This window comes from Dermacentor silvarum, chromosome 6 (genome assembly GCF_013339745.2).
Source record: "Dermacentor silvarum isolate Dsil-2018 chromosome 6, BIME_Dsil_1.4, whole genome shotgun sequence".
NCBI lineage: Eukaryota > Metazoa > Arthropoda > Arachnida > Ixodida > Ixodidae > Dermacentor > Dermacentor silvarum.
Window position 1 is genome coordinate 122,777,363 of NC_051159.1, and position 17,861 is coordinate 122,795,223.

General features: G+C 41.9%; 1 protein-coding gene across 12 annotated transcripts in view; it reads left to right on the forward strand.

Moving 5' to 3' along the window:
• LOC119455925 (poly(rC)-binding protein 3-like) overlaps window positions 1–17,861 on the forward strand; it is a 490,025-nt gene that overhangs the window by 458,524 nt on the left and 13,640 nt on the right. For 9 of the 12 annotated variants that reach the window (XM_049669431.1, XM_049669434.1, XM_049669432.1 and 6 more), the window contains 3 exons: window positions 2,820–2,973; window positions 6,568–6,687; window positions 9,924–15,482. In XM_049669431.1, the coding sequence (XP_049525388.1) occupies window positions 2,820–2,973; window positions 6,568–6,687; window positions 9,924–10,266 (617 nt within the window). In that variant the 3' untranslated portion in view covers window positions 10,267–15,482. Of the gene's footprint in view, window positions 1–2,819; window positions 2,974–6,567; window positions 6,688–9,923; window positions 15,483–17,861 lie in introns of those variants that run through there. The other 3 variants (XM_049669437.1, XM_049669439.1, XM_049669440.1) reach the window with 2 other exon arrangements.

Consider the following 17,861-nt stretch of genomic DNA (forward strand, 5'->3'; position numbering starts at 1 on the left):
TAGCACAGCTTAAGGAAAGGCCTGAATAGTGCTACAATATAGCCAGAAAGGAATGAAAAGGGCAAAAGCAAAGCTAGAGTATGAAGTCTTCCTGGCGATGACAAGACACGGAAACTGTATTCTAAAATTTTTCAAAGAAGTGGTCAAACATAGTCATGTAAAACATTTCAGAGAAAGTATCTATCTTTCACAGCCACAGATATGTTGCAGTGTCCAACAAAGAGTTCAAAGTTTACTACCTAGAGTTCATTAAGGCTATGCTAACATTTAGCAGAAAGTATTGCTACTGAGGCAAGTAGTCAAAGCTCTTGAAGAGACTTTTTTCGGGGAGTTGCATTCATTTACCTGTAGGTGTGCATAAAAATCTAGCTAGTTGTTGTCAATCCATTTGCGGTCTAGTGCCAGAAAACAGATGATACACTGAGGACAGCAACACTATAGTAAATGCTTGTGTTCCTGTACACACACATGCTTGAGCGCTCGGGTTTGTGTTCTTATCATGGGCCCTTCATCTGCTTTATGGACACTAGAAAATAGCAGTTGGACTTTTCATGCAACTGGCTTTGGGTGCCTAAACGGTTGATTTTGGGACAGCTGCGCAGTGGTTCAGTATAGCAGTTTCATGTTGCGATTATGACGTATTGTGTGAATAAAGGAGCCATTTGTAACGGCTCTTCCTACTAAACTGTCAACTCGTTAGACTTTGAATTTTGCCAAAAGATAGCATTCTATGGTGCATTTTTATTTAATATGATGTTGGGATGCAGTTGGTGCCTGTATTGTCAAGAATAAATTGCAACTACACATTGTCTGCAGTAACAAGAGACCCAAAAAGTTATCTTAGTGAAAGGAATCGTGGTGCCATCTGTCACTGTTAAGGCGAAACACTGCACTTGTGTTTCACTTTACCAGTGGCATATGGCGCCACCATTTTGTTAAGGGAAATCTACACCTTTTATCGAGAACTGCTGCATGCAACATGTAGTTTTGATTTATTCTGGACTGAAAAAAGCCAGTATTGCATTCAAGAAGGGTATTAAACAAGATACATTGCAGAATGCCACCACTATTCAAAATTTGAGCGTGGGTTTAGCAGAAAGAGCCATTTATGCATCGTTCTCTTTCTTAAGCAGCATTCTACGTAAGCAGCTGTTTTCTGTGTGAAGGCTCTTGTTAAAAGAAGCATGTTAGTGTTTTTTCTCTGTAGATGTGCCGCCGCAAGAAATATATTGAATATCTGTAGAAAGTTGCAGGTAACATTTTGTACGCTAGTCTTAAGTGTGTGGCACTTTATTTTCACAATGTTTCTTGCAGATAAGTGCTGGTAAGTATATACTCAAAGCAGTGCTCTTTAGTAGTTGATACAAATATTATTAAATCATTAATGCCCTCTTGCAGTCTTAGGGCCAGATTCCGAAACCTTCCTTTCCTTGGGCCACTTAATTCCTGTGTAAAGTTTAGGGCAAAAGCAGTTTCAGAAAAGACGGATACAGCCGTTACGTGAATATTTCGTTATAAGCTTGATAAACATTTGTTCGTGGCGGGGATCATTCTTGTGACTATAGAGCAGAATGCCTATTCACAGCGCCCCTACAGAACAAATCTGCAAACCTTTAATAAACAGTCAACCTACCAAATACTCAGACAGTTTTAATATTTTTCAAGAAATTTTAGTATTTGTCGGCTTTCAGTTTAGTGTTTTTTCAAATTGTAATGTTGGCAGGTTTGTAATTAGTATATAAGTGGGTACACCTTTTCCTGACTGACATTCATTGCTAATGCACGTAAGGGCACCTTGCGGAGGGCAACATGGTGGCACTCATCAGAGGGTACCAGCCGCTTTGAATGTACAAAGTCGTCACCCTGCACTGTTTCGTCCCTTCGTTCTTGACTGCTAGTTGCATTTGGTTTAGATTTCTGTCTTGATGCTTTCACAGCAAGGTATTGGTCAGTCTTGATTAATCACTGCATAACTGACTGTTGTGATGAAAGCAACACGAATGAAGTACATCGAAGACGTCTTTTCTAAACATTACTTCAGATACAAAGTGTGCTAAAGACTAAAATGTGCAGTGAATGCTTGCAGAATGTGGTGCTAAAATTGCTCCATGGGAAGGGGGGGGGGGGGGGAAGAAAAGAAAAACATGCTAGCTTTGCGCATCAGGACATCTTCCTCTTCTGTCCTTGTTTGCTTCTTTTTTCACATGCTGCATAATATCTCACGCAGAAATATTACATTAGAACTTGCTTATAAAGAACACAGATGCAATGAATTATATACAACAAGCCAAATCTCACATTTTGTTGGCCATACATTATGTCTGAGTATTATGCTTCATTAATGGAACCGAAATTGTAGGGCTATCATTTTGTTTATAGTGAACCAAACTTTTTTATGCAGCTCTGAACATGCAAGCGAGCACCAAGAAATCAAAATGTTTTCAATTTTAATTCATAAATGCACTCTTCCATACATTTGAACTGGCCAATGCTGAAAAACAAACTACTCGCTACTCACTTGCTACTTTCCTGACAAAAATTATGTCACGCATATAATGCGCATGCCATTCGTGAACTGGAAGTACTGAGCACGCAGCATTAAAGAAAGGAAAGTCATACAATATGACAATTATTGTTTGAGGACAAGGTAAGCCCCAAAGGGTGCAAACTTTCCTTTGAGTATAGTCTTAGTGTCGTCATCTCCCCTGCTTATCTCGCATCAGTATCCCAGGGTTCCCCTATAACGAACCTAAAACAGGCTGCTCACATACTTAGTTGTGTTTGCTGGCATGCTTATTTTGGGTGCCACTTTGTGACAGCGCTTGCAGCGCTGGCAACCACCAACAACTTGCGGCCCAACACTGCAGCTGCTGCCATTGCCACTGCAAGCACCACCACCACTGAAATGACCATCCCCAACGACCTCATAGGGTGCATCATCGGCAAAGGAGGCTCCAAAATCAATGAAATCAGGTACGCATCACTTTCAGTAGAGTTGTTAAATGAACAGCGAAGTCAAAGGTGAGTCGAGCTGTATTGGTAAATTGCCCTTCTACAATACTATAGGAGCCGCTCTTACCATGAGAGGATGCTCGATAAATGAGATAAGGTGCAAGAATGAAAGACGAAACTCGACGCCACTTTCATGTTGTTGCACGAACCAGCGGTGGCATCATGGATTTTGACAGCACTTGCTCAAGCCTAGTTAATTTTTATGTTGGTAAAGATGGGACTACATTGCATCCTAAAGGAGCCATGGTCCGAACTTAGCAGGCTTAGAGCTGCGCCACCGACATACCAAGTACAAGAAAATGCTTTGAAATTCATAACGTCACACTTATGTACTGGCGCTGAGGTTTCCGTGCAAATTTTCTAAAAATGGAAGTTTGGTTTTCAATTTTACGTCTTGTAAATAACCTCTTATTGCAAAATTAATGAAAATAAGAGTTTTGAAAGGATACCTTATCAGTGTAAACTGATTTAGTGTCCCTTTAATGCATGCATGGATATGAGTTGCATGCGGCGAACTAGGCCTGGATGAGTTGCATGAGTTTAACTCGTCCTTCCCTTGCACTATCACATCCTGGAAGCAACTTCATCATAACATCATCCAAGATGGATGCATGTGATAATTCTTTGTATTAGTGGCATCACAAGTTTGCAGTGTACAGGAGTTGCTACAGTTGATCCTCAATATAACACTCATATAATGAATTTATGGATATAACGAATGAAATCTAAAGATGTTGCTCACCAATTTAAAAGCGTGTAATGAGTACAAACTTAGAACAAATGTTGTATATAACGAAGGGATTGTTATGTCGGACACAACTTCACTATAATGAGGGTCGAATGTATGGATTATCGTCATGTTGTTCTTCCTGTACTTGAGGTGCGCACATTTTGTGCAGGGAAATGTTTCCTATTCTCCTATCATGATGCCTTTTGGCCAATGTAGGTATACAGGTGAATATGGGTATAGGAATAGCCACCATAACAAAACCGTGCTGCCACTGTTAACAGCAGAAGCAGTCCTCCCCTACTCGCCTCCTGGCTTCTACAATGACTTGCTTCTGTAGATCGTTGCTGTGACTCGTCACTGTGATTACCCATTGATGAAGTAACCTTTTGCATATCTTGAAACAAGGTAGCAAAGGGACTTTCATGGTTGATGTTAGGCAAAGGTGTGGCCTCGTGCTTTTTTTTAACTACAAGTGTTGTTAATCCGTATGCGCTTATATTTAACTGCAGTGTTGCCACATCAGTTAATGGATGAATGTATGCATTTGCTTCTGGTAGAAGATCACATTTGGGTGCAATTTTTTAGTTGCTTTTACAACAGCAACACTGCTTACGACGTCGAACATCATACAAAGCTTTGTGACAACGGCAGCATTAAGCTGAAGCAAATAAGCGTGCATTTAAGTTCTTTATCGCCACAGTTCATGCTTCACAGTATTTAGAAATGCTGAAAAAACATATATACTATGGACAGACAGATACCTGAAACAACCACAGGAGTTTTTCAAGGTTGCTAGTTGTATGGGCGTGACGCGCAGATGCATTGAGAACTGGACGAACTTGTTACAAAATTTTATGAACTTGGGAAATAGTTTAGTTCCCGGTGCGTCTTTGAGAACTTGCAGAATGTTGGTTGCATTTGGTAGATGTTCTGCCATTCTTTAAATGCTGAATTTTGTATTTCTTGGTTAATTTATGACCTATGGCTTGGAGTCGTTGCTATTCAAGCTTGTAATCTTGACCACGGCCAAGCATATCTATGCTCAAATAGGGGTCATAGCATTGTGGCTGTGTTCCTATTCTAGTGAAGGCATAAAGGGGAGTGATCTCATATGCACAAAAGGTGTGGCTAGATGTTTTGATGCTTGCTTGAAAGCAATACATGTCCAAGAAATGTGTTGTGCTGTGTGTATTGCTTGCAGTCAGATCAATGCATAACCATACATATTCGTTTGCTTCCATATGAGTACTATGCCATATACGTCTGTTTACAAGTTTCTTACCCCTCAAACGTTTGGTTGACAAGAAGAGAAAAGCTAGCTTTTTTTTTTTCTTCTTTTTGGTTAAAACCCTTTTTATTATATATGATTCATTTTACTTGCTAAGTTTCAGTGCATTAAGACTTGTCTTCAACACACATGCCATTTTGAATTACAGTGTTACAAACTTTATTTGCGCATTATGTTATTTTGTAAATTGTGGCTTAACAGACCTCTGTTCTCTCTTTTTTTTTCTCTCTCTCTCATCTTTCCTCAGTACTTTTGTGGCGAGAATAGAGTTGCTGGCCGCATACACTGGCCTTACCACCAAGGTTTATATGCTATTGCAGTTAGTGAAAGTTACATTGTTGTTTTTGTTGTTCCTTGCACTCAAATTTACATCTTGACATTCCAGTAGATTCCAGTATGCACCAGTGTGTAAATCAGTATCCAGCAAACTTAGGAATACAAGTTTGTTAGTCTAATGGCACTATGCAGAGCAATGGATGCTAATGAGGGCATCTAGCTCCTCTAGTGGCATTACACAATGAAGACACTTTTTCACAAGTTTTTGAAGAACTTGCAACTTTCTCGCTGGGATGTCGCGGAAATACTGCAGGCTTTCTCATAGTGATCTCGTGGTGCCCTTGCAGGCACGAGGTGTACACATTTAATTTAGCTCAATAAAACTTTTTTTTAATTATGAGTGCGTAAAAGATGTTAGACATCATAAATGGCCAAATTGTTCTTGACAAGCCATGCATAGCTCATTGCAGGTGCACGCACAGCTCGTAGTTGGCTGGCTGCTCAAGCAGTGACTGCCTACTGCAGTGAACATATTAGAACCAGCCATTTGCTCAGCTAACAAATTTTCGCAAACTTGGGCATCTATCATTATTCCCATAAAAAAAAAAACATATTTAGATTTCATGTAGATTGTTCATAGACTGCGTTGCTTTCTTATAGACTTGTCCACTCGACTGTGCAGAGTATTTAGACTATCCATGACAAAAGTCATTCATTAGTGTAATTTCTTTTGACTGTCTTTTGACTAGTTTTGACTAGTCTGTTTGTTTTTGACTGTACAAACTAACGGAGACTATGAAAAGAAAGTCATTGACTAGTATATTTCCTTTGGCCGAGAGTTGTCATAGAATTGCAAGCGTTTTGCAGGATGTTTAACAGTGTTTTGCAGAAAAGCTGTAGGCAGTAGAGCCAAGAAAAACTGTTTCGGCCAAAGGTCCATTGGTTGTGTTTGGGCATCCTATATACACTGCAGATTTTTTATAGATTGTCTAAAAAGATGTTACTTAGGACAAAGAATACAATTTGCACTGTTTCTAAGCAGGGATTGCAAACTTTCAGGCAATAATGAACAGCAGTAGAAGTGTTATACAAGGATGCTTGCCTGAGCTCTTGAACAAAGCGGTGAATTCCTTCACAACTCTCCAACTAGTGTCTTTGTCTAGCTGCAACTTTAGTTTTGCTGGAAATTCACAAATATCAAATTATGCTTTGAAGAATGTTTTGTTTACATAAACAATATCTACTTCGTTCCGGTCTGCAGGCAGCTTTCTGGAGCAACAATAAAGATATCCAACTCTGAAGAGGGGTCCAAAGACAGAACAGTCACCATCTCGGGAACGCCGGAAGCAATCAACCTAGCGCAGTACCTCATCAACACAAGGTGGGTCTCTAAGGATCTTGCAATCACCTGACTTCATTTTGCTTTCAGAATGAGAGTAATGTTACATGGCTTTCTTCACATGAGGAGTTCATCTGAGATGTTTATATACATACACAAGGATGCTTGTTAACCATTCACTCAGTCTCGGGAAGCGGCCATCTCCGAATGTTGTTTGTTCTTGACTGGATTGGTTTTACCACACATGACAGGCGACATTGTAAAGCACTGCACTAATTGAAAACCCCTTACTAAACAAATGTGTATGTTTATAATTATAATTTCTGCCAGTGTCATAGAAGTTTGAAACCCATGGTGTCATTGCTCAGCTGCTGCAGTTTCTTCTCGCTTGTGCCCTCTTTTCGTAGCAGCCTCTGTCTCTACCCTTCGAGTCACAACAGTACAATCTCCAGAAGTCCCCCACTTCAAATGTGTGAACGCGGCATAATAAACCTGTTGGCTTCATGTGCCTCATTTCTCCAATAGGTCATATATACCTTCCAAAACCTTGTAGTACATATAATGGCAATAACTTTGGCCCTGATAATTTCGCTGGTATTTTTCCAACTGCCCCCTTCCACCAGTAGGGACGGTGCTGCAACTGCACGCAGTTGTTATTCACAGAGTCTCCAGCCCCTCCCACTTCCCCCGCCCCTCGAATTGGCAAAGCCCCACCTGCCCTCCCCCCTTTTGCAGCCCTTGACTCCCTCCATGTTTCCTAGACCCATAGGTGCTCAGTATCCCCCTCCCCCTCACACACGTGTCCCTCTGCTATTCCTTTCCTCATTTGCTTCTGAGCCCTCTTGTACTCCTTTCTTTCTGCCCCTATCCCCCCTCTCTCTTCCCCCCTCCCTTTTCTTTTTGTTTTCTGCCTGTATATGTTTATTATGCAATTTTACTTTCCTGCAACAGATATTCCGTTTGCTTCTTTTCCACATTCCTTCTGTCTCCCCTGTTAAGTCCTGCATAGACTTCTTTCCATAGTGATGTGCATACACTACACTCTCAAAAAAACGAAAAAGTCTTATCAATCAAGGAACCTTGTTATAAGAGTGAAAGCTTGAGCCACTAGACTTAGTGTTTTAGTGAGCATGTGGGCTGTGTGCAGACATATCAAGGGTATATTTCCTTCGTGTGTGTGCATGCACTTTAGAATCTATTTTCTAGCTTTAAATGTTGCTAGGTGCCACACTAGGCCATTGTGTTCGTCAAAACTTCTGTCACAGCTTCAAGCTGACAGTAACAGTCAGACAAGTGAAACTCATGCCCTTATCTACAGGAGTCTGCACTGTCATAATAAACACTACCGTATTTGCACAAATATAGTGCTACCACGAATGTTATATAAGGGGCAGGGGGAGGCTTTGGACAACCTGTATCATTACAGTTACTACTGTAATTTCAGCGTGTTTTAATATAGCACTTTGAAATGTTATAGCATAGGGTTTTAGCACATTTTAGAATGTTCTAGCATAGTGTGATGCAAGATCCGCTACAGCGATGCACGCTCGCATGGAACCACCCAAAGGTGTGCTAAGGTATCTGCATTGTGACGATGGATCCCCCATCACGCCGTGCAAAGGTGTTCCAACAGAAGTGCAATGCGCAGTCCTCTAAGGCCAAATGTGCATGCACCAAAGCTTCTGCATTTCTGCATATGAGACCCCGCAGACATGCATCACTGTAGTGGTCTGGAAGGGTATGTCATCGTATCCCTTCCCTTTCGTTGAGCTCATGCTTCCTTGCAAATGTGCCCCCTTTTACTTGCATGTACATTTGTATTCTCTCTACAACAATGAGAGGTCGATGTTCCCGAACGTCTGTCATCTAGTGATTAGCTCACTATCTTTTCAGAGATGAAATTGGTGGGGGGGTACGAATAATGAGTTGTATGCAGAGCAGGGTTTCGGTAATATGCAAGGTGCTCTCTCTTGAGCTGGTCACATGAAAATCCTACATTATATTCGTGCAAATACAGAACGTAATCTTTTATATTTTGGTCACTGTAGTAAAAGGTTTTTGTGTGTAGTGTAGTGGTGTTTATTTCCTCTTATAAAAAGGTTCTGTAGTAGTAGTGCAGTTTCACATCTCCGTAACAAAAATTACCAGTATTGTATTCAGCTGGTCCTTCACATTTGAGTCAAAACTTGCTCACCTTTTTTTTGCTTGTATAACATTTTGTATAACATCATCCTCTGTCTGTGTGAATAGTAGAAGAGGGCATAGAATTTACATCAGTTTAGGCTTCGTTTGTGTGTTTGACATTTATAAACTTTTCAACTAACACCTTTCACCATCGAGTCGCACACACACAGCCTTAGCAATCGGTATGTCAGAAACCCAGCACAGGGCTTTGTTATGAGAAAAAGCTCCATGTAGGTAATACTCACCATGACGTCTTCATCCAAAGACTTTCAACAGGTAAACAGTCGAAGTTTATACAAGCGAGATGTTAATTGGAAGCACAGTATTTCACTATGTCAATGACTTTCAGTTGTCATCGTAGAAGTTATGGGCCCCGCATTATTCAGCTCGCCTTCCTGTTTTCATTACCACTACATGTCCATGCATTTGTGTCTGTGTATGCATGAGTTCTGCCAGCCATCACCATTTGTTTTTATTTGGTTAGATTTTTATTTTTCTCGTCATCCTTTTTATGATTTTTTGACCGTCCAGATTTTTCTCTAATCCAGAAACTCCTCCTTTTTTTCTTCCCATCTTACCTTCCCCGACACCTACTTCTCTCCGCACAATTCTTTTTTTAACTGTCTCTCAACTCTATTTGCTAATTTCTGCTTTATTAACTCACTCTTTTTTTATCCACTAATGTCCTTTTCTGTCCCGTTTGCATTTTAATGTTCCGTCTCCATTAAAAAAAATTATAATTATTATTTTTTTTTCCGTCTCTTTGCCCATTCGGCAATTCACCTTCTTGCTCTGCCCTGGTTTCTTGTTTCCATTACACCTCCCTGTCCCACCGCTCCTTTCCCACCCTCTCCCTCCCTCTTGCTCCTCTTCTTTTGATCTGCTCCTTGGCCGGCCTTTTTCCCTTTTCTACCAACCCTCATTTTTTTTTTCCCGCCCACTCTTTTCTTATTCTTATCCTTTCCCTTGTACCCTGCCCTGTGCTCCTGTTCTGTTTTGATCCTTTCCTGACCAACCATTTCACCTTCCCCGTTTTTCTTTTCTCCCCCTCTCTCCCCCCTTTTTTTTCTTTTTTTTTCTCCATATCTCTGCAGCATGGAACTGCATAAGAACCTGACCCTTGACCTGAGCGCGACCCACCCGGCCTCTGGGCCCCCCACCAACTCGCCCACCCCTCCGAGCCCCCTGGCAATCCCGCTCAGCCAACTGGTGAAACCCGCCAGTGCCGCTGCTGCTGCCGCCGCTGCCCCGCTTGCCCTGCTGGCCACCGAACTCAACAACCTTTCCTCGGCGGCGGGCCAGGGCCGAAAGGGCCTCACTGCCAAAATTCGAGCCTCCGCGTCGGCTGCCACCACCACAGCCGCTGCCGCCGCCACCGGCGCCTCCTCCCATAATGGCAGCAAGAAGTCTGAGCGAAACAAGTTCTCCCCTTACTGAGAGACCTCGGGGAGACGGGGAGGGGGGGCGACAGCGCCTCACTTGCTCGCTCTCCTCCCACCACATTCTCTCTCCTTCTCTCCCATCTGTTTCGTCATCCACCTCTTCTTTTCCATTTCTTCCCACCCTCCCTTTGTCTCGCGCGCGGCACTGAAACACATGTGAGGCACATGAGGCCAATGGAGGTGGGAGTTGAGGAGCCCCTCTGGGGTTAGGGCCCAGGAGTGCTTTCCCCTGGGGTGACGCACCCCACTGCCGAACACTGTCTCGCTGGTTTGCTGCTCTCTTTTTTTGTTGGGTCAAACAGATGCACGAAGCAATAGGCACTGTGAAGACTTGGCACATTGAAGACTGAGGTGCGTATTTGCACCAGCCCACATTGCACATATGGCATCAATTCTTTCTCTCACTATTTTTCTTTTTCCTCTTTTCCTCGTCCAGTGCGGCTTAATGACGTTGGATATCAACTGTATTTTCTGGGCCAAGCCCTCCGCGGCTTTATTTCTTTTTGTGCTGCCGTAAAACAATGGTCATTCACTGGCATAATCAGCCATTTGCACCTTTTCTTTGCTCTTGTTTACCAGCATTTTTCTATTTTTCTTGCTTTACTGATTAATTACTGTCTCTGGTTGATGTGCAGTGTAGATGCGCTTTCTAAGGCTCCCATGGTTGTGAACAGCCTGGTTGATTCATTGCTGTTAAGTGTCAAACAAGTACCAATCATCCTCGGCTGCATTTTTACAGATTTTATTGCACATGAGAGTTTCACACGAGAAATGCAGCTGTGCCAACCCATGTGGCAACTACACTCAGATCTGAAAAATGGAAAGCAGCACATCAGAGTTGTGCTGTTCGAAGGCAATCATACTGAAAGAGCGCGAAAAAATTTCCTCGACAATTACACTTCCAGCTGAGACAGTGTGGGTGACGAAGCCTTGTTTTTTTCACTATCAGCAAAACCAGTCGCAAGCAGTTGGGCAGTGGGGTGTCTTTTTTATTTATTTGCTCCTTTGTTTCATCTGTCCTCATTGACCAATGCGATGGGTACATTGTTGGAACCTGTGCAGAGACTGTTGCGAAAAGAACTGTGCAGCAAGAGGAAAATATTGTCATGGTGGTGGCTCGGGGGACTGTTGAGTGTGGAGGTGACACACGAGTAGTGATTGTGTTTGCTCGGTGAGCGCGTGCAGCTCGGTTGTGTTCAGTGATGCCCTCGCGAAGAGGACAGAGCAGGAGGGAGGTGGTGTCATCATCTTTCTTTGTGTGCAATGGCTGTGGCATTTTCTTGTTCTTTCTTTATTTTTTTCTTCAGTATTGCTTGTTTCTCATGTTGTTGTTGTTCACCAAAGATCTTTTTATTCTGGTGTAGAGGATGACAGGCACAAAGTGTTATTAGTGGTCCTTGTACAGCCAGGTTATTATTATACTACTGGGGCAAAACAAGTGCATTTGCCAGCAGCAGCAGCTTCGGACACATGCCTTTGCTTTAACTACAAGTGTTTATGTGATTAGCTCGTGCTTTTTAACCCTGTTTTGTTGGAGTTCGTCTCTTTTCCCTGTGGCCAAGGGAAACGGTCAACTCAGTGGCATACGCAGCCATGTTTTTCACCCAGCAAAGGCATTAGCATTTGTATTTTTTGTTTGTTTGTTAAATACTTTCCTCTCAACCCCTCCCCCCCTCTTTTTTTTTTTTGTGTACGCTCGCGGACGCAAAGAGATCAAGACATATATTGTGCCATTCTTATCCTCAAGCATACATGGCGCGAACGCTATACTACTATGACCACCACAACGTAGGGACGTAGCTGCAGTTTAAAAGACTCTTGGAGAAGATGAAGTTTCAGAGCACGCGCACATTCAGTGCTGCAGACATATCAGGTGAGCGGCCTCTTGGAAACAAGGCATTATCTGCACTGTGCACAGGCTCTGGTGGCCGCGTTAATTTAGCAGGAGACTGTTGCAGACACCAGGCAGTAACGGGAGAAACCTGCAGGTTCTCCCCAACTTCATGTTGCAAGCAGCCTGATGCAGGAAGCAATCAAGTTTAAAAACTTGAATTTCTTTCTTATTCTTGAGGTACAAGTGTTAGCTAGTCGAGATTTTATTTTTTTGGCCTAATATGACCACTAGGTGCAAAGTGCATCTGCTAGTTTATCAGTGCAGCAGAATTGTGCATTTTTATTCCCTTCCCCTCCCCCCCCCCCTTTTTTTTTTTTTAGTGGTAGGTGTTGGTCTTATTCTCGTTGTTGATATCTGGAGAAAAGGAAACTTTGTTGTATCATAGTCTGTTTGACTGCTGTAATAATAATGATAATAATAATATCCACGTTCTAAGTCACCTGACTCGAGTATCTCGGTGTGTTAAGCTAACCCTGCACATTCATCTCTTGAGAGAAACCCCTGCACATTTCGATATCCTCGTGCGACATACTCCCAGCTGTGTATCGATATTGCAGATCAGGGTATTGGTGAATGCTCTGATGTCCGTGGTATTTGACACTGTTGGAGGAGATTTATTCTGTTTTTGTTTATTATTACTATTATTTTAATTATTATGTACATAGCACACAATCTTTTCTATTTTCTTCCCCTCTTTTCTCTCTCCTACTATTCTCACTTTTTTTTTTTTTTTCTGCGCTACGTACAAACCATTAGAAGTGAAGTGGATGAGTTTCTTTTCAGTATTTCTTCTTGTGGAAAGTCAACAGTAGCCCTACGGGCACATTTTCTTCTGTACAGCTGAAGATTCACTGGCTTGGCCTCGTGACAATGTGGCATGATGATTCATCAACTGCACATGCCTCGATTACCGGAAAAATTTAATGATCTGAAGTTTCTGATGTGCTTTCTCAGCTTTCTAGCGCAAAAGGCGGTTGATTGACAGATTCAGCTAGGTTACAGGCCTTGTGCAAGGTATCTTTTTTTTTTTGCTGCTGGTTATGAGCCGGTTGTTTCAGCAAGGACTGCTACCAGTTGTTGAAAAGTAGCAGATTACAGGCAGAGTGATCATTTTTTGGAAAAAAATTTAGTTTCAGCAAACGAGGACGGAAGGCGGACATCTACAACACGTCGACAACACACTTATTTTCGTCCTTGTCCGCTGGTGCTAAAATTGTTTTCTAAGTTAGAGTACCAACATGCTTAACATACAGCAATGATCATTTTTGTTTGCATACATAGCTGCATGTGGTGGAGGCAAAATTTTCAATAAATAAAATATAACATTAATTTTTATTATTGACTTAATCATTGCAACTATAGAAGTGAAGCTGGTCATTGCTCAAGGTGTGTTCACTTGGTAGGTATCCTGAGGCTTACATCAGTTCCAAATTCATGTCCCTAGGCATGCAATGAAATGCATTGGTGTTCTGATGATAATTTTTTCTCGACGCCTTCCTTGAACAATGTTGGATGAAAATGTCTAAAACACCTATATCATTAATTGCTTTTTAGAGATTCATATCCTGAAACTGGTGCTTTTCTCCACATTCCTACTAGTGGTGGACACACCTCGCGCACACATTTCAGAATTGCAGTATATGGATGAATGGCACTAAATAAGTAGCTAATTAAGGCATTTAAGTAATTGGAGAATGTATTGGTAATTACTGCAAGGTTTTTATGATCTCCCAATGTTCAAAATTCATTGAGCAAAAATTTTTGCACCACAGATTGATAATATTTTAGCAAACAGAGACAGTCATTGCCGAAACACCCTGTATAACCTCGAACAAAAAAAAAAAAAAAGAAAACAGCTGAGGTTACCTGTCACGTACAGTCACACTTTTGGTGCCCTCTGCTTTAGTTTCCACAGTGTCATTATGTGCCGTGTATTATACTACATAAACTGTGAGACTGTTGTCAGCTGAACTCTGGTGCAAGGCTTTTCATCATTCCATGAGGAGGCACTGTGGCACTTTCACAGTGATGAGTATTTAGTTGGCATATGCCGTGATTGGAATGAAGGCTTCTGTTTTTTGCCAAGAGGAGTGTTGCATTGGTTGATAGTTGCGAGTCAACATCTCGGGGCAGTCGCAGTTCCTCGGCGGACTTTCACCTGCGGACAGGATCTGTAAGGTCAGCTTGCTGCTGTGGTGGCAGCAGCAGCCCAAACAGCTTTCTGAGCACTGTCTGCGCTGCAACTCATTACCACAGAGTTCGGGCCGTGAGAGTGGCTCACTTGTGATGTGGTCGGTCAAAATGCGTGTTTTGTAAATCTGTAGATGTATGGGCAGATTACTATGCGCAGCAAAACATATCTCCTTTTGGAAAGGTGTTTGCGACATTGACTTGACGAGCCTGGCCAGTGGTTGCCTTCTTGCATAGTTCTCAAAACAGGTCAGAACATGCCAGACACAAAGAGCGGCAGATGTTTAGTGTGTCACTGCAACTTCTCTTGTTGCTGGCGCAGCTGGTGTAGAGTGCTTGAGTGGTGAGACCTGTTGAAGTACTAGATAAAATTTTCCATGTGCAATATTTATTTTTGTGACACACATCCCAAGTAGCAATGAAAGCAGGGCTGCCGTAGGCCTAATGTTACACCAATGTTGTCCACTGTATAGCCAGTATGACTCAATGTTATGTCATAATGGCTATGCTCTCTGAGTTGTACAGTGTATGACCAGTGGCACCTAATGTTGAGTCTATGTTGGCCCTATTTCTTGAGCTGCTGGGGATACACGCATTCTAGACTGCAGTTGTCACTTGAGCACTGCAGCATGTTCACTTCTGTCTCCGGCTCAGGATTGCTTATTTCATTGTTTTCATAAAAAGGCAGTTTCCCTATGAACACTGAGAACATAAAGTGTGCAAATGGCATTTTAGTTGGTGTTATTTTACTGCTACTAGAAGCTATCTCAATTATATGAGTCGGAAGATGTTTCCTCGGCCTCATTTTGTGGAAGTGAACAGTTCTTTGAGACCACAAACAGGCTTTCAGGTGTATGTCGCAGGCAGCTTGTATTATTAGCTGTACATCTTAAGCCTTCCCTCTTACCTCTCTTCTTAGCTTTTCCTTCTTTGTTTCTTCTTTGCTTGTTTTCTTGTCAGTAGGACTAGAAATACTGTTAAGTGCTTTATAGTCCTTGTAGTACATTTGCATTGATCATGATATAAAGTTGTGAAAATGCCAAGCAGATGGCAAAGAAGACCCATACCCTTCCATTGTAGAATAATCATTTTCTGAAGCATATATTAAAGATGCTGTAATATCGAAACTTGTACAATGTCATCATTTCCTTGCTTCACTCTGTGAAGCGTACCAGCATTCAACACCTCTGCTTTGCGGTCTCAACGTATAATTAGAATGCAACAATACTTAATTTCAGCAAATGACTCTGACAACACGGGCTCAGAATTACATGTTGTCGCTGTTATTTAAGTCCACTATGTGCATTTCTCATGAATCTAAGGCTGTTCAGTATAAATTAAGGATTGGCAAGCAGCTATTCATTGTATGGTGGAACAGAAAAGTAAATGAGCAAATCATTGTAAATTACCAAGGAAGAATACCTTCAGAATTTAATTATCAGCCTTGCTTACCAACCTTGCTGATATTTAGTTCATTTTTGAGCAGTTGCTACAGTTAAATTCACTGCAAAAAAAAAAAAAAAGTGGTGTCTGGAAATGGGCTTGTTCTTCAAGTACTACTACTATATTCTCGAAAAAGGTGTATATTATCACGCAGCACATTTTCCTATTATTTGAATGAATAAATGAGTTAACCAATGTTTATTTGGTGCAAGCATGTTTACAAGCAGTGCATAACTGTGGCATCAAGGCTATTATGAAAATGAGACCATGCATTATGTACGCTTGTATATGGGGTCCTTAGTCTTTGGGTAAAACCTCATAATTTCCAATTTTTGCACTTTGAATAAGTTTTATGAAAATCTGGAACCCAATGTTTTGCCCTTTCTTAAGCACTAAGAATAAATGCAGATGCTACAAAACCGGTGAACATGCCTACCTTGTTTGAACAAGTGGTCAAGATATATCATGTTGATAGTATAATAAAATGTAAATATGATTGTGCTTCCTTTTTGCTTAACACTGAAGCAAGAAACGGAATAAATAATATATTCAGTGCCTGCTGGCCTTGAGTGAACAAAAGATTGTGGCCCTTTTAGTAGCCGCATTTATTACATGAACACGACAGCCTCACATCGCAGATCCCACATGTTGTGCACATGTTAACAGCGGTGATGTACTAGGAAGCGAATACAGCGCTTACATTATTCAGCATTGCAAACGATAGCCGTGACATTCAGAGACTGTTTTCTCAGCTAAGGTACGTTCAAAGAAGGGTCGCAGATTGGGCTAGTTTGTAATTCATTAGTTTTGTTGCAAGAGCGCATAGAGCAAAGCAGTAAAACAAGAGAAGAGGCCTGACAGGTCTGGGATGGACAAAGAAATGCACAAAAATGCGCATACAAGGGCTTGTAAGATAAGAAAATGCATAACACTTCTTAAGAAGCGTGCCTGTGGGCATTACTATTTGTACTTTCTTTTCTTGTTTGATGAAGAAAGTGCAGTGAACACAGAAAACAAGGGATCATGCAAGGTGTTCCTATTTGTTGTTTTTGTGTATGTAGTCTAATTTAGTAGTTTAAATAATGCCTGATAGTGAGGATTTGTATTAGATAAGTTCATTGCACGACTTGCGAGCGCCTCTCTTTGTCGTTACATTTCTGTCAGCGATTTTGCTTGTTTAAATAAAATGTTTGTGTCCAAAAGGAGACCATTGCCTGTGTTAATCATTTGTGAACATTACCAGGAAAATTCCCGAGCTTCGAGCTGCCAGACAACAAACACGCGATTTCTTCCCAGTTTCCTTCTTTGAAAATAACATGCAATTTTGTAGCGACAGCTACATTACGCCAGGTTTTTGCCTCTTCTCCGTTGACGCACTTTGAGCCGTGGCCGCACTGTAATGTCACACCACGGCCCTCGATTCTCCAGCAACTCTGCTCGTCGCGGTCGCCGTGCGGCCACCGCTCCTGCAGGTGCGCATCTGCTGTTGCCTGGCAACCGCCACAGCTGGCGTGCTTGCCCCGCTCTCTATGTAGCATCACACAAGGACCCCGATTCTCCAGCATCTCGCCTCATCACGGTCGCCGCGCAGCCACTGCTCCTGCCGTTGGGCGCTCGCTGCAGTTTTACCCACTGGTTGACCACAACATCTTTCCTTTCTTAGTCTAGTGGGAAACCACTAAACTTAATAACAACATGTCTAACTACAAGAAAAGCCTAAGTGCAGCCGGGGGTCTGTAGCTATCACTACACGACTAGGTTTAACCATAGCTAAACCACAGCCAATTTTTGTACCCCCAATTTAAAAAAAGATGTAACCGTAAAACAAAGGACCCTACTTATACACCAAGCCAACTTGGCATATTCAGCAAAGGATTTGTTATTTCAATGGCAACATGAAAAACATTGACCCAAGCAAGGAAGCAAGGCCAATGCAAACAAGTGGGGTCTCTCGAGCAAACATTTACGCCACGGTTACGCACAACTTTAAAAAATTTGCATATACTCGCACGTCAGAAGAGCAGCATTAGTAGATATACCTTCTGCCTCTTCTTTCTATGCTG